This window comes from Pleurodeles waltl, chromosome 7 (assembly GCF_031143425.1).
Source record: "Pleurodeles waltl isolate 20211129_DDA chromosome 7, aPleWal1.hap1.20221129, whole genome shotgun sequence".
Taxonomy (NCBI): domain Eukaryota; kingdom Metazoa; phylum Chordata; class Amphibia; order Caudata; family Salamandridae; genus Pleurodeles; species Pleurodeles waltl.
Window position 1 is genome coordinate 1,194,404,621 of NC_090446.1, and position 21,796 is coordinate 1,194,426,416.

The 21,796-nt window shown below is 47.8% G+C and overlaps 1 protein-coding gene across 6 annotated transcripts in view; it reads left to right on the forward strand.

Moving 5' to 3' along the window:
* NTN1 (netrin 1) overlaps positions 1-21,796 on the forward strand; it is a 424,193-nt gene that overhangs the window by 93,966 nt on the left and 308,431 nt on the right. For 2 of the 6 annotated variants that reach the window (XM_069200314.1, XM_069200319.1), the window contains exon 2: positions 19,768-20,834. In XM_069200314.1, the coding sequence (XP_069056415.1) occupies positions 19,768-20,834 (1,067 nt within the window). Of the gene's footprint in view, positions 1-14,603; positions 14,670-16,771; positions 17,922-18,866; positions 19,048-19,767; positions 20,835-21,796 lie in introns of those variants that run through there. The other 4 variants (XM_069200317.1, XM_069200315.1, XM_069200318.1 and 1 more) reach the window with 4 other exon arrangements.

The window sequence follows — 21,796 nt, forward strand, 5'->3', positions numbered from 1 at the left end:
CCCAATTCTTGGGGGGAAATTGGTCCTAGGTCTACCAGATGCTGATGCAGTTTATCATTGAAACAATTACTTAAAAGGTGTTCTTTCATAAACAGATTTTACAGCCCATCATAATCATTTACACCACTGCCATTAATCCAAACGTCCAGTATTTTGACTGAGAAGTCAACAAAATCAACCCAGGTCTGGCTCGAGGATTTTTGAGCCCCCCAGAACCTAATCCTGTACTCCTCAGTTGAGAATCCAAAGCCCTCAATCAGGGTAGCCTTCATGAGATGATAGGATTCTGCATCTTTTCCAGAGAGTGTGAGGAGTCTATCCCTACACTTTCCAGTGAACATTTCCCAAAGGAGAGCACCCCAGTGAGATCTGTTTACTTTTCTGGTTGCACAAGCCCTCTCAAAAGCTGTGAACCATTTGGTGATGTCATCACAATCTTCATATTTAGTTACAATCCCTTTGGTGATTTTTAGCATGTCAGGAGAATCTCTGACCCTATTTAAGTTGCTGCCACCATTGATGGGACCTAAGCCCATCTCTTGTCTTTCCCTTTCTATGGCTAGGAGCTATCTCTCCAAAGCCAATCTTTTGGCCATCCTGGCTAGCAGGAGGTCATCTTCATTGAGACTGCTCTCAATGCTTCTAGAGCTGTTGGACTCTCCTGTGAGAGAAGCAACATCTCTGACTATCACTTCTGGAGTCAGGGTTGGAGCAACCCTGTGCTCCCTATCTAGGACTGGAGGTGGGAGATCCTCCACATCACTAGTGTCCCCCTCTGTGAGGCCATCATCAGAGGAGTTGTTTTTAGCAAACTCTGCCAAAACCTCCTGGAGCTGTACTTTGGTAGGGTTTGAACCAGTTTTTATCTTTTTGATTTTGCAGAGAGACCTTAACTCTGACATCCTAAGATGCAGGTAAGGGGTGACTTTGAGTTCCATCACTATCTCTTCTGCAGCAGACATTATGGGGGTCATTACAACCTCGGCGGTCTGCCTTGCAGACCGCCGAGGTTGCGGGAGCCAGAATACGGCCAGTGCTGTCGGTATGGCTGGCTCCGTATTTTGACTTTGCCGCTGGGCCAGCGGATGGTAACAGAGTTACCGTCCGCTGGCCCGGCGGAAAAGTCACATCAACATTGCCGCCGGCTCGTAATTGAGCCGGCGGCAATGCTGATGTGCAGCGGGTGCAGTAGCACCCGTCGCGCATTTCACTGCCCGAAATTCGGGCAGTGAAATGCGCGACGGGGCTCTGCCTGGGGGCATGGGCAGTGCAGGGGCCCCCAGGGGCCCCCTGAGTCCCCTTACTGCCAGCCTCTTCCTGGCGGTGCAAACCGCCAGAAACAGGCTGGCGGTAGGGGAGTCATAATCCCCAGGGCAGCGCTGCTTGCAGCGCTGCCCTGGTGGATTATCACCGCCGGGACTAAAATGGCGGAATACCGCCGGCCCCGGCGGTGCAACGCCGCGGTCAAAATATGGGTTTTCGTACCGCCAGCCTGTTGGCGGTACGAACGCCACTTTAACCCTGGCGGTCACCGACCACCAGGGTTGTAATGACCACCTATGTTTCTAAAAGTTGGAATACTTTTTAAGAATCTAAAACTATCTCTAGAACTTAATTCAAACTTTTACAAAACTTTTAAACTCTAAAATAAATGCTAACAGGGACTAACACAAGGCCCTAGCAGGACTTTTACAAATTTAGAAAAATAGCTCAAGCAGTAAGCTTCCGACGGGTGACCCAAAAGGAGACTCTCCCCACAACTGGAATACTCGAGCCAGCGGCGCAGGAGGCGCCCAGCGCAAGCTCCGGCCACACTTGGGGAAAAGCGTGGCCTCTTCAGGTGTGTGGCTCTCATAAGTAAAGGGGAGTGGGGAGGGAAGGAAGGAAATACGAGTCAGCGTAGTGAGGGAAGGGGAGGAGAAGGTATTGTTTGTTTGGTATTGTGTTGTTTCAGGGTTGTTTACTTAGGTTAAATTTGTGTATTTTCTTTGATCCTGGTGACCACATCAGGGGACATAAACAGACCAGGAAGGTATATGAGCGGTAATATGCAGACACTAGTGAGGCAAAAGGGAGAAGCAGGGTCACAGTAAAGACATCCCTTCACGAACAAGGGGAAAAAGACACCCATGAGGAGAAGGAAAGCAGTCACATAGGCGAGAGAGAGGAAAAGGGTACAGGGCGACTAGAATGACTCTGTGATGAAAATGGAAAAACAAAAACAAACTGTGGGGAAGTAAAGAAAACCCAAGAGAAACCCCTATAGAGAGAAAACCTACAGTAAAACCAGAAAGGAAAAGAAGAAACGAAAGAGGAGTCAGCGAGTACAGGAAACGGAGGAACAGCAAGAAGGCAGGACCGGGATTGGGAAAAGAAAGGGGGAGGGGAAGAAATGGAGTTAAGCAGAGGACAAACCACTTACCTGTATCTATTTCACTCTTTTTCCCGCATGCGCCTCCCGGGAGCCCTAGAAGAGAAGATGAAGAGGAGACGCTCAGAAGAACTGTTAACCAACCACAAGGAGAAAAACTAAAACTTCCTGCACATTTCCTATACCTAATAAAAGTTCCTACCGCATCTGACCACTGGCTATTTGTCCTCATTGCGCCACCCTGTTACAGTGGCATACTTCAGCCTGTTCATACTTGTGCTGCAAAGGTACGGAGAACCTGCTGCATCTGCTTTGTACATTTAACAAACTAAATGAAGAAAGGATTAGTCAGCCAAAGAGGAGTTTGCACCCAGAGACAGGCAGTGCTGGATTGCTTCAAATCAGAGGATCCATTGCTTAATTGCAGGCTGGTAAATGCTTGTCCTGGCAGAGAAGAGACTGCAGAGAGCTAACCCACATTCAGTATCCCCTGAATCTGCAGCTGCTATGGAAGTGAGAGACCTACAACCTTCATTTGGTTAAGCACTGTACTTTGGGTATGTATTTTGGGGCATACCATTAGGAAATTCCTTTACATTTTGCCCCTTGACAGCCTTTTTACATACGAAAGTGTGGGTTACTGGGAAATTGGAATTGTCACTTATAAGGGTATATTACTTCATGTTGCTTAGACACAGGTTCATGCACTAACCAACTCATGCAACTTTGACTTTCTGAGCTGAGCTGACATTGCAACAAGTATCTTTTAAACTGCGATTATCATAATGTATTTTACCTTGTTTTTACATTTGCTTGTATTGCACTGGTTTTAAATGACTATGCAAATAAAAAAATGTACTTACTTACTTTCAAAATAAATGAAAAAGTATATTCCCTATTTCTTATGAACATATTGAGGGACATCTTAAGAATTTTGGGGGCCCTGGGCCAAATGTATTTTGGGAGCCCCTGTTTGGAACAGCTTTGAATTTATGATCCAATTTCAGTCATTCATGCCCTCTTTGGTCAGGTCACTGAAAGTGCAGAGGCACACTTGTCTAATTTTCAAATGTGTTTATATCTAATATAATATTCAGGGATAGTGATGTGTGTTTTCAATATTATAACACAGCAGCAGATTGTGAATATTACTGCAAATAATCTCTGTGACACCCTCCCATTTCTCATATGTGAGGTTCTGTTTTGATCTAAAAGAAACGTTTTTATAGGTGTTGTGCCACACATAAACAGATTTCTCTGCAAAAAGTCTGTAACAGAACCTGACTCATCGCCTAATCTGTTTAAGAATTATTCAAGCTCAACATGGCCAACTACTGTATAACAGAGCTGGCACCATCATGGGGGCCCCGGAAAGGCCGGGGCCCTGGGCCAGAGTCCACTTTGCACATGCCTTAAAACGTCTCTGAACATATCTGACCACTAGGTAGTTTACAATTCAAGAAAGCATGGAATCTTAACACATGGTGCAACAAGTTTAAATTCTTCTAAAATGGGAGTACTCATTCTGATAACGATTTCTGTGATGTGAACATGACACTGTTAACAGTGTAACAAAAAAAATGATGAAGGAATTATTCTTCTCATCTTGTTTGAATTACATTTAAGTATTGAAGGACCAGCGGAACTATTTACTGGTCGCAAAATACCGGATGGAGTTTGCAACCAGTATTTTTGCGACCCGTAAATATTTTTATGAATCGACCTATGCACTATTAGATTGGTTCATAAAAAAAACAGAATTGGCTTGAGTGGCAATCCAATCTACATAATTAATACTCACTATGTAGGTTGCAATTTATGAATCAATTGGTCACAATCAAAGGGAGAGTGGCATAGTAGGGTCAGCAAGCCACCATGTTTGTGACTCATTTTCAATAAAGTACACTTTACAAAACAAAAGAAAGAAATGCAGGACTATGTTTAAACAGAAAAGTTTTTTTTTTAAACAAAAGTTTAAGGGTTGGCAGTGGTCCCAGGACCCAACAAACGTTTTTCAAACTTTATTTTAACATTCACAAGGAGAAGAGACCCACTGGGCCGTCTACCCTTGTGTGAATAGGTTACCACCACAGCTTGGGGGGTTGTAAGTTTTCAATGGTTACAACCATTATTTTGGTTGTTTCTTTCAATTATTCCTTATCCATTTCTAAAATGGGGTTAGTACATTGCTAAAATCATTTTTACCTTGCAAACTCTGAAACAAAAGGCTCGCGACCATAAAATACTTTGTAAATCTGGTTCTAAGAGGTTGTTTCCTTCTACAGCAACAAGACCCTCTTCCAGTGTTTAAATGCCTGTATATAACTATCAACAGCTCCTCTCCCAATGTTTAAATGCCTGTTTATAACAATCAACAGCTGAAGGGGATCAGCTAACTTTCGCATATTTTTACGGGCAGCGTTGGGCCTTATGCGTGGCAATTTTAATAGCTTCATCCCTTTGCTCTCAAAACTTTTTTTATTAATATTTGCAAATTATGGAACAGATGATCAAGTATATTTTGAGTGGACAAACGGATTAATGTGGAAAATGATGAGCCCATGAAGCCACTTTTTAGGTAGCGCCTACCAGGCTGTGCAAGCTGTCTGGTTGCAAAAGATATATTGAGGACTTACCAAGACCATACATGTGCTTGCAGCCTACCCACTGCTTACTATTGGTTGGTTTGACTGTCACTCCTATTTATTTGTTGTCTAAAGGATAGCTTTCCTTGTTTCATCCTGTCCAACTTGTGCTTGCCCCTACCATGGAGCATAACCTCTTTACCTTTCCTTTGATTGGCTAGCTTCTATGCTTCCTCTGCTGACTTTTAGGACTACGTTTTAAGTCGAAGCCTACCAGACAGCGCACTCTTGAGGGCATTCTGAAAACCTCCCTGGGAATGCGTTCTGCCCATTTCTTACCATTGGCTTTGTGGTTTGTAACTCACAGTTGCTTGATTTCTATTTGCTGGCTTTATTTGTTTTAGGCTGACGAGCTTAAGTTCATCCCTCCTGTGGAGCATACCCTGTTTACTGTATTCTTTCACAAACTCACTTTCTGTAAATAGACCTGTAAATATTGTTCTTATCTTGTCACATTTACTGTGCATTCTATGACAGAGCTCAAAAGTCAGGCAAAGTCTTCCGAGGGAGCTTGGTGTTCACTTTTCTTTCTCTGACCTCAATGTGAGAGAATTTATGTGACAATCTTCCTGTGACGGAAAAGGTTTTTTTACAGCATACAACAAAATGTAAATGTGTAAATGAACGGTGCTGATATTTCAGAATATATCAGAATTAGGAAAGTACAAATCAAGCAAATTCTGAGGTGTCATGGAAAGAATGTTTGAATATGATCAAAACACATCAGTACACTAGGTGATAATATTTCCGCACATTACCGTTTGTGTGCAGTAAAACTGTATATCTGTGCAAATGTAAGGGTCATTTCAATTGTAATGGCAGTGCGCTACTACACCATGCATACTCCACACTACGCCACTCTACTCTACACCACTTCACTCTACAGCACTCTCTGGCATTCCACATCACTCCACTCCACTCTACGACACTCCACTCTGCCACATACTACCCAACTCTACACCTCTCCAATCTAAGACACTCTATGCCAATCCACTCTACTGCACGCCACTCTAGTCTATGCCAATCCACTCCACTCTATGGCATTCCACTCCATGCCCCTCCACTCTACCCCCCTCCATTCTACATCCTTCCATTCCACTTCAATCTACCGAATCCACCCCACTCCCATTTACTCCAGTCTACCCCACTCCACTCATATCTACCCAGACTGCCCCACTCCAATCTAGCCCGCTCCACTACAATCTACACCACTTCACACCAATCTACTCCACACCTCTCCTCCCCCAATCTACCCCACTCTACTCCAATCAACCCCACTCCAATATACTTAATTTCACTCCAGTCTACTCCACTCCACTCCACTGCAATCTACCCTGCTCCACTCAATTTACCCCAATCTACCCTATTCCAATCAATCTACTCCAATCTACCCCACTCCACTCTAAACCTACCCCACTCCAATCTACTCCAATCTACCCAACTCCACTCCAATGAACTCCAGTCTCTTCCACTCCACTCCAATCTACCCCAATCCACTGTAATTCAATCTACCCCAATCCACCTCATTCCACCCCAATCAACCCCACTCCACTCCAATCTACTACTGTCTACCCCACTTCTCTCCAATCGAGCCTCAAGCTATCTGACTCCACTCTAATCTATCCCAATCCACCCCAAACCACTCCACTCCAATCTACCCCAACCCACTCCAATCTACCCCACTGCACTCCAAATCTACTCCTCTCAAACGTATCCCAATCTACCACGCTCCATTCCAATCCACCCCAATCTACCCCACTGCACTCCAATCTACCCCACTCCAGTCTCCACTCCAATCTAGTCTTTGCCAATTCACTCCTCTTCAATCTACCCTATTCCACCCCAACCTACCTCAATCTACCCCCACTCCAATCTACTCCACTTTATCCCACTCAATTCCACTTGAACCTAATCTACCCTACTCCATTCTGCCCTAATTTACCCTAATCAACCCACTCCACTCTACTCCCCCCACTCCTATCTACCCCACTCCAATCTACCCCAAATCTACCCTAACCCAGTCCACCCAATCTACCCCACTCCACTTGACTGCAATCTACTCCACTCAACTCCAGTCCGATCTACCCCAGTCCACTCGACCCAACTCCACTCTACCCCTCCACTCCAATGTACTCCACTCCGCTGAAATCTACCCCAATCTACCCCACTCCACCCCAATCTACCCCACTCCACAACAGTCTTCCCAACTCCACTCCGATCTCTCCCTATCTCCCCCACTCCACTCTACCCTAATCTACCCTACTCCATTCCAAGCTACCCCACTCCACTGTACCTCAGTCGACTCCACCCCATTCCACTCTACCCCATCTACTCCACTCCAATCTACCCTAACCCACCCCAGTCTACCCCACTCCACTCCAAGCTACCACAATCTACCCGACTCCACCCCAATTCACCCCACTCCATCTCAATCTCGTCCAATATACCTCACTCCACTGCACTCCAATCTATCCCAATCTAACCCACTCCAGTCCAATCTATCCCAATTTACCCAACTTCAATCTAACTCAATCTACCACACTCCACTCCAGTCTATCCTGCTCCACCCCTCTCTACCACAATCTACTCCATTCTATCCCACTCCAATCTAGCCCTCCCTAATCTACCCCACTTCCCCCTCCAATCTACCCCAATCTTATCTACCCCACTCAACGCTAATATACCCTACTCATCTCCAATCTACTCCACCTCACTCTACTCAACTCCAATCTACCCCACTCCAATTTAGCCTTTTCCACTACAATCAAACCCAATGTACGCCACTCTAATCTGCCACACTTATCTCCAATCTAGCCCACTCAATTCCACCCCAATTTACCCAACTCTACCCATACAATCGACCTCAATCTACTCCACTCCACCCCAATCTGCCCCACTCCACTCTACCCCAGACCCCTTTACCCCAATTTTTCCTACTCCAATCTACCCAACTCTACCCATTCCACTCATTCCCAATCTACCCCACTCCAATATACCCCACTCCACTCACCCCATCCCACTAATTTTTAGCTATGCTGAACAGCCGCCACACTGGTGACCAACATGGATAAAAAAACATTCTAATGCCAATAGCTCTCGCATAGCCAAGACATATTGGCTTTGCCAGTGTTTGTTTCTTTTGTTTAAGCATCCCATGATAGTGCATGTGTTTTCCAGCTGTCTCCCTCATATACTTTTCTGTCTTTTCCATTTTTCTTTTGCTCACCCAAGAGCTTCTCTCTCCCAATTGGATTGTGATGCATTTGTGTTACTTCTCACTCCCATGCTCTGCATTGTTCGATTTCACCCGTGTTCTCCTTCTTGTGTTGCTTCTCACCACCACCCTCCATGTTGCTTCATCCCATCCACTCCCAACCGCTCCTGCTTCTGCAAACCGTTCAGTCATTTATTTTTGTTTTAAGATTGCTTTTGTGCTACTTTTTTTTTTTTTTTTATTTATTAATCCATTTCAGATCGATAAGTAAAATAAACTGTGCCCTTTTGTAGGTACTGTATTCTTTTAGAACACTTGCAAGTGCCTCAAAAACAGAAATGGCAGCCACGTCATATTATTCATTTATTTATTTATTTATTTAGCCACGCTGCAGCACGTCTAATAAAGCATTGGCAGAGCCAAGAGGTCTTATAGATAAGACTTATTGGCTAGTTTCCTGGAGCACTGTGGATTAGGTAGACCTTGAATGCTCAGCCATGTGGTGGGGTGGGGTAGCGTTCGAGGATGCCCAGCTTTCCATCTCATACCCAGTAGCCATTCATCCTGGTAGGTAAGAAGCACATGAAGTCTCAGCTATGATCAGGAACACTGGAATTATGTGGTTCTGCTGCTGCTGCTTTTTTCACGTGATTAAGGATTTGACACATAATCAATCTGCTGCGAAATCTGCACATTTTAACAAAAAAATATTTCTAGCTCATACAGATCAATAGTTACTAAAAACGAGGCAACATGTGTCCGCACGGAGTTAAAGGCCCTTCACAAAGGGTAATTGGTTGCTTATGTCTGTATTTGGTTGGTAAACTGGTACTAATGAGTTGACGTTTTTGCCCAGACATTACTACCATGGTAAAAAATAAAATAAATTAAGCAACACTACCAAAAACTGTGCTGCTTTATGCTGCATAATTTGCCTTTTCTTGGCGCATAATTTAGTCGACCTTGCTGCATAATTTGGTGCTCCCCTGTCACATAATTCCAGTGGCCCTGGCTAAAACACTGGTGGGTGGCCTTGCCAATTCGGGGATCTGAACAGACCCCTACCACTACCACTCAGTGATATTGTGTCAAGCGTGTGTTTTTGAACTAGGAATTGGTAGCGATTATAGACAATTACAGAGTTCTATCCTACAGCATTCTCCCCTCCTCCTCTAAACCCCGACCAATACACCTGGCCGCCGGCTCGCTCTGCCCCTCTGCCTCACACAACAAACATTTGCTACAGATGATCAGTGTTAAAACAATAAACACTGCCTGAAGGCTCGAAAAAAAACAGGCCGTCTTTAAGGAAGACCCTGCCGGCTTGGCATGTGTCTCCTCCTCTGCGCCCGTGCAGGAATTACTCGCAGGTCTGCATTTTATCCAGGCGGGTGGCGAGCCATTTAAAATATCAAAAACACAGTTTTGGTGGGAGAGGAGGAGGTGGGGGCCTGGCTGAGCAGTTTACGGAAACACAGACAACCAACCTTCTCCCTGGAGCGCCCCCTCCCTCGAGACCCACTCACGTAAGGGGAGCTCCCAGCTGCGGTGGGAAAAGAGGGTTAAGGACCCAGCAGAGGATGTTATCTGGGAGGTGTGGCGTGAGGTGTCGAAAATGTCACATTTCCTTTCACCGGAGCGAGCGGCTCACCCCGGGTCACTTTCATCCTCGGGGACAGCAAATGGGCTTTTAATGGCACCAGCATGTGCTGAAGTGGAGCTCGGCCTTATCTCCGATCAGCCCCCAGAGGGCCCTTGAAACCCACTGTAAGCACGCAGAGCCGCAGATTACAGAGTTCCTCCGGCGCACTGTCCAAACAGCCTAGACACGGGAGCCCCAGGGGCTTTAACGCTCGTTAATGCCCGGCGTGTTTATAGAGGCGGTGATTAACACAGCAACAGTGGCACGTCTGCACGGGAGCCACAATTAACCGCTCCTGCGAGTCCCAATAAAGCAACCACTGACCAAAACTGCAGCTGTCTGATTAAAAAGGGGCATTAAATATTAGGCGAAAAAGCACGCACAAACCACGAAAACTCTCACTACGAAAACGCTTCAAGCTTAAAGTGTTTGTTTATACGTGCATGCGAAAAAACAGCGCTGCGGGGCCAAATTGATAGTAATACTTCGATCTCCAATTTTCTAAAACATACCTACACGCTGATGGCGCTTTTGTGAGTTTTCTTGTTGAGGCTCCATTTACTTTGTTAAACACGCCCTCAGTTCCATTGTGCCATGGGCTCTGAACTTGCAGAAAGGCAGCATAGTGGGCGCTATATGGAATACATAATGTATATATGAAAGGTGTCCTCACCTAATTCGAAGTCATCTCACTTAATGTGCGTCGAGCACAGCGACTTTATTTTTTCCTGTTAAATGCTGATATCGGAGTTGTTTACGCCTAGTTTTGATCAGTTGTATGTCAGCTAAGAAAACGCAAACAATCACAAACTAAAAATAGCTCAACAAAATACAACTCAGGCCCATATTTATACTATTTTAGCGCCATGTTTGCGTTATTTTTTGACGCAAAGGTAGAGCAAACTTACAAAATACAAATGTATTTTGTAAGTTTGCGTTTTTTTTGCGTCAAAAAGCGGTGCAAATGCGGCGCTAACAAAGTATAAATATGGGCCTCAGATCGTTTCTCGCCCTCCACTCTCGGCATTAAAAACAATTACTTTATATTGGAATTGAACACCCACAGCACATATTCCGCCAGCAACTTTATTGAATAAATCTCATCTTTATAACTATGAAATCATTCCTGGTAGAAAGATTTGACTTAAAGGACATTTTGCAAAATCTCTCTGAAAAATTAAATTTATTCATCAACCTTTCTTTAGTCTACGCATCGGTAAAAAGCTTACCTGCCCAAAGGAAACTAAGAGACATTTGACATCATTTCAGGCGGAAAGGTTTAAACTTAGATCACGGAATATATAAAAAAAAAAATCACGAAATAGTAAACTTTTAATACTGTATTAAAAAACAATCCCGGGTGTGCGGAACTGAGGATGACGTTCACAAAAAAAATTATTACATCTTTACCGCCCTCGCTCGTCCTTTTTTGTCACCCCCCTGCATATGTTTTCACATAGATAGGGATTATTCCTGAATTATCCTTAATACCCTCAATGAGTAGTAAGAGGAAATTGCCCTTCGAGAAGCTGAAAACAACTATTTTATACATATTTATTTGGATTGCTGTATTTTCTTGCGTTAAGCTGCATGGATGCAATGATAGCGTTTCCGTGAAAGGCCTGGGCTCACCCAGGGAATGCTCGTGCCCTCTCGCCGGTGCCCTGGGCACGGGGAACAGGACCCCTCTTACCGGCAGGGCTGGGAGGGGTCCACAAGGAAGTGGGCGATGAATGGGGTCCGCACCCCTTGAATGGCTACTGCAGGGTAGGGAAGCGGCCGGGCCGATGGGCCGTGAGACCAGGGATGTGCCTGCTGTGTTTTTTTTTTTTTTTTTTTTTTTTTGCGGTTTTATATAGCGCGAACCGGAACCGAAGGTATTGGAGGCTTTTACAACAGCACCAGTTACGTCACACAAGGACACATTCATTTCTGGTAGGCGGGGGGAGTAAGTGATTTGCCCAGAATCACAGGATGTTGAGCCGACGCTGAGACTGGAACCTAGTTCCCCAGCTCCTAAGTCGGCTGCTCTGGTCGTTATGTTTAGGTTGTTGTTCCCGTCTCTTTAGGTTCTGTTTCTTGGGAGTGACCTGGCAACCTGGGAATTGCGCAGAACTGGTTATGGGGAGAGGGGCCTTGCAGAGATGTGTGATCTGATGGAAACATCTGTGCTTCCCCACTGGCTGCCATTCAACGCCTCACCTCCCAGACACACACACACACCCACCCCCGCCATGCGGGTGACAGAGGTGGCGGGCCCAGGTGCGGGGTCACTTTATCCAAGTGCAGGCCTGTGCAGGGGTCCTCGGCACAGCTCTGCGCAGGACTCGGCGGGGCTGTGTGTCCCTGGTCCCTCTCCTCCCAGGGGGCACAGCGGTGAGGCCCAGGGAGGGCCTTTACAAGGAAGTTGTGTCTCTTTTGCAGGGAAGGGGCAGTGTGATATTTGTGTCAGTGTGTATGGACCAACGTGATTGTGTAAACATGACCGTGGCCCTCTGTGGTAGCTGTGTACGTGTGGTTGCCTCATAAAAGTCATATGGCCCCATGTGCCTGCCCTCATATATGGAAGTGTATGTGCGGGTATGGGTGTCAGTGCGCGCTGTATTTGTATACCTAGACACAATTAATATGGGATTACTAGTGACTGTGTTTTCAAGTACCTGCACATGGGTCCCTCTGCGTGGATGAGTGAATGTTTAGATGTGCGCCAGGGCACTTGTGTATTTTCATTCACTGTGCAGTATGATACGTGAGTGTATGATGAGTCTGCGGGTGCACGTAAGCCCTTGTGATGAGTCTACGTCGACATGTTGAAAGTGCGTGAGCGAGCTCTGCGTGTCTGTACCTGGTGCGTGCTTAGATCCCGTGAGGTGGGCGCCAAATTTTGTTGTGTTCGTGTTTGTCTTTGTGGTATACCGTATATGTGTGCACCTGTTGTATCCCTGTGTATTTAAGTTGTTGTCAATGCCTACAGTGCGTTTATATGAGAAATGCGTCTTCTGCATGCGTGGGTGCTCCTGCATAGTTTGTGTCCGTGTGTGTGTCTTTGTGGTGTATCTGCGTGCACCTGCGGCGTGTGTCTCCCTTCAAGGAGCTGTCATTGTTTGAGGTGTATTTCTTGGTGGTTTGTGTCCGTGTGTGCTTGGATGTTTGATTCTATGTATTGTGCGCCTGTGTGTGGGCGTGCATGTCTGTTTTTGTGGCGTGCCTGTGCGCATTCGTGCCCGTGTGTTTTACGTGGTTGTGTGTCATGTGTGCCTGTGCGTCTCTGTGGCATGGGCTGTTGCTGTATGGGGCTGTGCGTGTGATGCAAACGTGTGCCTGATAATAGTGAGGGTCTGAGACGAAACTACCGTGTCCTGGGCATGCATAACTCGCCTCCATAGTCCAGGCCACCGAGGGACATACGCGCCTCAGGCTGGACAGCTCTGCCCGCCAAACCCCACTTAACCCAACAGTAACAGGCAGATCACCACAGCCCAGGGCGGCCGCCGGTGAAAATAATTCCCAAGGTCGCTTGACCCTGTCCCCCCCTCAAAATAGGGACTGCAAGAAAGAGTCAGAGCGCTTTGTCCCGCGCTTTGAAGAAGGTGCTGCAAAACGCTTCAGAGGCGCAATCGAAATGGACCGTTCCGCCCAAACACGCAAAAAAATAAGCAAGGGGCCCGCACCTTGGGCAGAGATTTAAACACTTTCATGTGTAGAAAACAAAACATTCCCGCGAGATTCCTGATAATAGTTTTAGGATATTTCACAGCTGAAGTATAGCATTGCCTAATTTAGCCTTGAGAATAAATCGAATTATTGCGGGGAAACAGGAAGAGCTTGAGAGGAAGCAAACCGCAATTTGTGTTAAAGGGTATTTTCAAAGCTCTCTAATCTTTAGATCGATTCATTCCTCTCGCACGACGCATCTGTGTTTTCGCTCCGCTGACTGTACACACGCGTCGCACCACTTTATTTATAGGGAGAAAACTTTTGTTTTTTTTATAAAAAAACGCACCAATCAGGGTATACTTTTTTAATTAGGGGGTCTCTACCTTCCACCTATTTCGCTTCTCCTCAAATTCACTTCATTTCTAACGAAGGGTGGGCTTTCTCTGCGAGTCCAGAGCGTTTTATTGTACTTCTCTGTCGCTCGAAACGAAAGTCAAGTGTGACACATGCCTCGTCTTCTGCTGCGATAAACCACCCAGAGGAAGCAATAAACAGGTCTTACTTGTGGACCTGAAAGCGCCTCGGCGCAAGGAAGTTCAGGGAAAGCTTCATACTAGTAATAATAACAGCGATGCGTTGGCTGATACGCGCTTCGTAGCACACTCTCGACGTTTCTAAGCGCTGAGAGCTGACTTTTAGAAACGGCCCTTACAAACTCAGTTTAAGCATTTCGCAACCCTTTAACTCCTTTGGGACTCTAAAATACGCAATCTTCTAATTAACGCTTAAAGTGTGTTTTATCTGCTATATGATTAGTCAATCTGACATTTTCCTGGTCTCACCTTCAGGCAAATGTTGCATGTTCGCCCAGCCTTGGGATAAACGCCTAAGCACATGTATGTTTGCGAGTGTGTGCGTGCGCTCACATATGCGAGGAGCGAAGAGGAGACGTGCTCAGCTGGGATGCATTATTCACTCGGCTTAGATCGTTTCTGGGCATTCAGGGAGCGCTCTAAAGAGGCGGAAGAGCGCTCTATGAGACCGGCATCGTACAATGGGGGCGGTCCAGGAGACGTGCCTTCCTAAAAGCGGCCGGACCCTGCTGATAACCCCCATTCAGGACCCTGACAATGGGGGACGGTGAGTCTCCTGCAGGGAGGGGGGCTGAGTGAAATTAGGGGGACCCTCCCTCCGCCCACCTGCTTAACGTCGACGAGGAAGTACATCGCCTGTACCCCCTCACCCCCTCCCCCAAACCTCCGGCTGCGGAGCGAGAATACGGTTTGTTTCAAGGGGGCATGAGTTGTGAATCCCAACCGCAAACCGATAAAATAAGGTGGTTCGACTCTAGGTGCTATAGTGGGTCCTATGGGAATCTTCATGGGGCAATTCACGTATGGGATTTCCGCCCTTACAAGTGTCCCCGTATTGGCGGATTAAACTCTCCAACTTTAAATTATAAGGCAAAATTAAAGTTTCGAAGTTTAGCCTAAAGGTGCAGCACTTGCTTGTGATTCAGCAATTGCGTTTCCTTTGTGAGAGCAACGTAACCCTCAATTAACTAGTTAATATTATACTCATGTTATTTACTGTTATCTCTGTTTTCTTGTTGCATTTTTCTGATACGTTGTAAAGCGCTTCGACGTCCATCTTGTGGCATGGTTCAGGCTATATAAACAACTGTTACAAATGTATCCGATCATATAAATATTTAAAGTGCATGCGAGTGAAGATGTATTCACTCCAAGAATGCACGGCTTTTGGATGATATATCCTAATTAACTGACATGCACGAAGGTAATTATTACAATAATCCAGTATAAATAACTTCAGAAAACACTGCTTACTGCCTCACAAGTTCCATGTTACAATCGCTGTGTTGAAAATGAACTGGTCCTGCCAGCACAGGGCCCAAGTGCCAGACCCCAAGGCAGACACTCAACACACGCTTTGGCCCACAGTTAGAACTGACTGGGGTTGAGTGTTCCCTCCTGTCCTGCGCACACTCCTTCACTTAAACCGGCTTAAGCACCAGCCACCACCTGTACCCGCTGAATTTTGTCCGCGAGCCGCAGTCTCTTAAAGCAGCTCATGGGTGACGCCATCTTGAGTTGGGGTAATACTTTTAGTGGCGCTGTCAATTCCCTGTTGCCGGGCCAGAACCTTCTCTCTGTCTACCCCTGTCGTCTGCTGTGTGTGAGTTTCCCTGTCAGTCTCGCTCTCTAAATCTCTCGGCCTGTGTCTCTTATTTCGGTTTTCATGTTTCTCTCTTTTTGTCCGCCTCTCCCTTCCTCTGTTACCGGCCTGTCTCTATCAATTTGCCTGTCTAGATCATTCTATTTCTCTGTCTCTCTGTTTAACTATCACCCCTTCCCCACTTGTGTATGTCTCGCTCTGTCTCCCCTCTCTCCCTCTCTGCTCTTTTCTGTGAGCCTATGTCTGTTTCCCTCTATTCTTTCTCTCTCTCCCTCTTGGGTACGCTCTCTTGCTCCATAATGTATTGTAATTGTATTTATATAGCGTTTACCACCCCAGATGAGACGTCGAAGCGCTATACGCCGGGCAGCACACTGCTCTGGGACCCAAGATTAGTGGTGAATCCAGCGGCGGGTGCTGGTTACCGTACCTAGTCTTGTGCCCTGAAGGAGACCATTCCATGCGCCACCAAGGAGACACACTCCCGTCCCTCGTCACTGTTTACTCCACCCAGCACCCACAACCTCTTCCTCCTTTCCATTGACTCGCGTGCCCTCTCCCTGGCCCACACCTCTCTTTGTCTACATTTTCATCCATTTGTTTGATTTTAGTTCCTTTCTCTTCTTCCCTCCTGCTTTCCCGTCCCTCTCCTTCTTTCCCACATTCTCTCACCTTCTGTCTCATTGGTCACGTGGCCTTCCTCTCACCTGCCTGTTTCTCCTCTCTTGCCATTTCCACCACCCCTCTTTCTTCCTTTCCCTACACTCCCTTCTCTCTTTCTTTTCCCCTCTTCATTCTCTCTCCCCAATACCTGGCACTTTACCTCCCTACACTCACCCTCCGGTTCCCCCACCCAACCCCCCCTGGTTTTCTCCACCGGTAACACTTTCTACCGCTCTCCACTTTCTCTTCTCCCCTCCATCATCAGTTTTAAACACCTCCCTTTCTCATCAGTGCATTCCTTTCCCCCATTCCCTTACTACCATCTCCCACCATCCTCTCTTATTTCTCTCACACCCGTTTCACTCCATCCCTCTATCCTTCCCTTCTTTAGCTCTCATTCCCTCGCTCACTTCATTTCTCCATCCCCTTCCCAAACCTTTGTCTCGCTCCATTCCCCCTACAGGGGCTCCCTCCCTCGTTTGCTCCTCACCCCATCACCTGCTCCCTCCTCTGGCGCTCATCTTTCTTCCTGCCTACTTCCCTTCACTTCATCATCCTCTCCCCTGCAACACTCTACGTCATCCCCTCCCCTTCTTTCTTCCCTGCCTAATTGCACTCTCTCTCTCTCCCTCTTCCCCTTCCTCACCTTGTTTCCTCGTCCTCTCTGCCTGCCCCTCGCTCTGGCTTTCCCTTCGCCCCTGCTTGTCTTGTCCATCCTCAGCCTTTCCCAAGGCCCCGCTCCCCGTCTCCCGCGGCCTCCCACTCATGCCCTCTGCCTGGTCCCAGCGGCTGAGAGCTGCCCCGTCTGCGCCCATGGCTGTGCGTCTCTCTCACTGACCTCACCCAGCCAGGGGCTGAGCCGTCACTCACAGTCTGCGCTGAGAGGAGGGCTCCCTCCCGCCGGCAGAGGACACACACCCCCACTCTCTGGGCTGAGGGAGAAGGGGAGGCGGCACTCTCAAACCGGGCTCACTCTGAAGACACGCTTCCAGTCCGGGCTGTCATCCTAGGACACGCACTCGAACGGGGCTGTCTTCGGAGGTCTCGCACTCACGTAAAGGTGCCTTCTGAGGACGCCTACTCATACCGGGCTCTTTTATGAGAAAACGCACTCTCGTCCTGGCTGTCCTATGAGGACACGCACTCTCACTCCGGACTGTCCACTGGGACACGCACTCACACTCCGAGTTGTCCAGCGTGGACACGCACTCTCACTCCGAGCTGTCCACTGGGGCACTCACTCACACTCCGAGTTGTCCAGCGTGGACACGCACTCATCCTGGCTGACTTTTGAGGACCCACGCGCAGCCCGCGCTCCTTTCTGAGGACACGCCATCGAAGCCGCCACGGAGGACACGCTGTGGTACTGGGCTCCTTCTCAGGACGACACGTGCGCGTTGGGGTCGGGATGGGGCTTCCCTGGGGTCTGTGAGGTCCGCCACCACCTGCAGCACGGCGTGAGCACCGGAATCCTCTGTTTTTTTGGGAATATTGGTGGACAGCACCTTTCATCTTAAAGCGCCCACAGAGCAGGTAAGTAGCTACGTTTGCCGTCCCCGTTTTAATAGACGAGCCGGGGCAGCAGCGCTGGGGACTGCGTGCAACGTTTAGGGGAGCAGCGGGGACTTTGCGTGCGCTTTTTTCTTCGTTTTAGCTCATTCCTACTCGTGACTGCGTGAGTATAAACCTTGGATAACTGCTGTGAGTGAGCTCCCTCTACACCCCTCCACCCACCGGCACCCCCCTGGGGACGCGGAGGGCGAAGAGGGCGGGGGCATGGCGAGTTGGGATTAATTATTGTCCCTGGGTGGGAGGTGACATAGACGTGACACATTCTGGGGCTCTTGCCCCAATAATAACACATTTTTGTTTGAGGGGGGGGGGGGGGGGAGGGAGGGCAGGATGGGCGGGGGGATCGGGCACAAGTGAAGTGCTGTCTTTTGTACCCAATGACAAATGTCCATTTCAGAGGAGTGGTGAGGTTTGTAGAGGCACCACAAAATCTTTTTTTCCCCCAGGAATAACAATTATTGAAAGAAGGGGGGGTGGGTTGTTAGAGAATGGTATCACCTGTTGACCCGGATATGGGTAAGCGTGATCGTGTAATGACACCCCGGTGGGGGAAGGAGGGGTCACTTAGTGGCACACATGTGGCGTTTTATTAGGTGTTGGGGACTGGGGTCACCTGGTAACAGGAACTTGAGAAAGTGAAATGATTGTCCCAGGATTTACACTGTTTCCTTGAAGGGGATTTGGAGCGGGGGCGACTCACCTGACGTACAGGACTGGGGATAGAAGGAGTGTGTAGTTTTGACGCCTGATAACAGGATTCAGGGAATCTCTGGCTTCCGTGTTCCCAGAATAATAAAACCCTTCGAGGCTGACACGTTTTATAACAAAAAATACCGGCTACCACGCTTGAGCACGCTTCGTGGGATCCTGGGCACACCCCTTGCTCTCTCTCGCTTTCTCTTTACCTCTCCCTTTCTGCACCTCAGATCCATGATTTGCCTGTGAGGATCACTTTAAAAAGGCCGAACACCACCCATGAGCGTGATATAAAAGTGGGCAGTCACAAGTACCCGGGCTGTCTCTGCCAGGAGTACCCACTGAAGCTAAGTTTTCCCACAGTGAAGGGGCCGGGCCGCCTGCGCTTCAGGTCTGTGTTTATGTAGACAAGTGCTTATTTTTCGCTGCTGATAAAACAGCTATTTAAGTTATCCGAGGATTCCCAGCCACGCCGCATGTTTAAACATTTTTGTTTTCATCTTTCACGTTTGGTACGAATTGCAAGCATAGTCTCTGAGTGCCTTTCTTTTGATGGGCTGTTATTGAATGTCTTTATGTTTTGCTTGTTCTTCACCTGGGGGCGAAAACCTCATATACATGCCTGTTGGAGGCGAGGAGAAGTGGTTGCCAAGGAATAAGTCTTCTATGCTCTCTGCTGCAATTAATTTCACTCAAATTGACTTTAGCCCCCCATATTAACCAAGATTAAGGTACTGGGCGCTTCTTGCACCTATAGCCTAATGCAAGTGAGATGCGTCACACCGATGAACACTAAACAGGGTTATATGCGACCCGTTTTTTTTTATTTTTGAAAGGTGGCTGTCAATGCTACCGAAAAATTGACTCCTATATGGATAGTGACAGGTTTTGCTTGCAACCGCTGAAGCTAAAATGTGGGCGTGGCTTCCACTTCTGCCCCAGTTCTGCAGCCCGATAAAATCTCTCGTGGTGTGTACATGATGCCTTAAATGTAGGTTTTGCAACTACACTGCGCGCGTTTCCACTATTTGACTCGTATAGCACCGACATTGTTTTAATAATGTTTTATTTGAGGAGATTTTAATAAAACTTGCTTTTTCGGGTTTCTCAGCAGCCAGGTTCTCCGGTGGGCACCACGACGAGAGGACGGCGCGGTCACCATGTTCTGGAAGGTCTGGGAGGTGCTGCTGGTCCTGGGAGCGGTGTCCTGGATGGCGGAAGGGGTGCGAGGGGGCTATGGCATGAGCATGTTTTCGGTCCAGACGGCGCAGCCTGACCCCTGCTATGACGAGAACGGCAACCCTCGCCGCTGCATCCCAGACTTCGTCAACTCAGCCTTCGGTAAGGAAGTGCGGGTGTCCAGCGTCTGTGGCCGCCCCCCTGCTCGCTTCTGCGTGGTGGCCGAGAAAGGCGACGAGCGCTCGAGGAACTGCCACCTCTGCAATGCCACAGACCCACGCAAGGCCCACCCAGCCTCCTTTCTGACTGACCTCAACAACCCCCACAACCTAACTTGCTGGCAGTCGGAGAACTACGTCCAATACCCTCAGAATGTCACGTTGACACTATCCCTTGGAAAGAAGTTTGAGGTCACCTACGTCAGCCTCCAGTTCTGCTCTCCTAGGCCCGAATCCATGGCCATCTTCAAGTCAATGGACTACGGCAAGTCTTGGGTGCCCTTCCAGTTCTATTCGACACAGTGTCGCAAGATGTTCAACAAACCCAACAAGGCAGCCATCACCAAGCAGAACGAGCAGGAGGCCATCTGTACTGACTCGCACACAGACATGCACCCACTCTCTGGAGGCCTCATCGCCTTTAGCACCCTCGACGGGCGACCTACTGCCCATGACTTTGACAACTCACCCGTTCTCCAGGACTGGGTGACGGCCACGGACATTAAGGTGGTCTTCAGCCGTCTTCACACCTTTGGAGATGAGAACGAGGATGACTCTGCACTAGCCCGGGACTCATACTTCTATGCCGTGTCAGACCTGCAGGTGGGGGGCCGCTGCAAGTGCAACGGTCACGCCTCACGGTGCGTGAGGGACCGCGATGACAGCCTAGTGTGCGAGTGCAAGCACAATACAGCGGGGCCTGAGTGTGACCGCTGTAAGCCCTTCCACTACGACCGGCCTTGGCAGAGGGCCACCGCCAGGGAGGCCAACGAGTGTGTTGGTGAGTACAAACTTAGTGGCCATCCGGCACAAAAGTGGCCTATTTGAGAATGGATGAACACAGGTTCAATGATGATGTGTGAAGGTGGATTCTTTGAGAGTGTGGCAAGTACAGCTTCATCGGGAATGTGATAATGTGCAAGAAGTTGGGTTCATTGGGAGAATGGATCACTACACAGTAATTGAAAATGTGATAATTGTAAGGTAGGCCGAGGTGAACCCAAGAGTATGGGTAAGTGGAGGCATTGATGATCTGGTATTGATGGTTACTCTAATCTCCATGGACCAGTACGGACTTGATAGTATGTGGCAAGTACAAAATAACTGAGAGCGTGAGTGAATTTAGACTCATCAAGTGTGTGTGTTAGTACATACCTTAAGGTTGTGGTTGAAAAACAAAACTCATTCAGTCTATCTGCTGAGCCCACCCCACACTGTTACGCTGCGGGATGGGCGCTGATTCCAAGAGTGAGAGTGAGCATAGACTTACAGGTTATGGATGAGTACAGACACATCAGTGGTAAGGATGAGTACACACTTTGAGGGCATGAGGAAACAAACACTAATTTTTCAGTATTCACAGAAGGTTATTGAGAACAGACTAAATATGTAGGGAATAGGTGATAATTTACCAGCTGTGGGTGACAACTCAGGGGGGCTCTGAGAAGGTGCGTAAAGACCAATCTAGGATTTGGGAAAGTGTAGAGCCAGCCAGGGTGTTGGTGACTACAGAGTCCAATGACATCGGAAAGTACAGATTTGTTGAATACAGTCTCCCCAATAGTGTTGTAAACAGCAGATTACCTGAAGGGGTGGTATGGTAAGGCACATGGAGGGGATGGGTGGAGCAAACTCCATTGGAGTGTGAATTAGCTAAAGACTTAGCAACAGCTTGAGTGAGTACATACTTTACTCATACATACCATGTAGGGTGTAAGTTACTTCAGGTTTACTGATACTGTG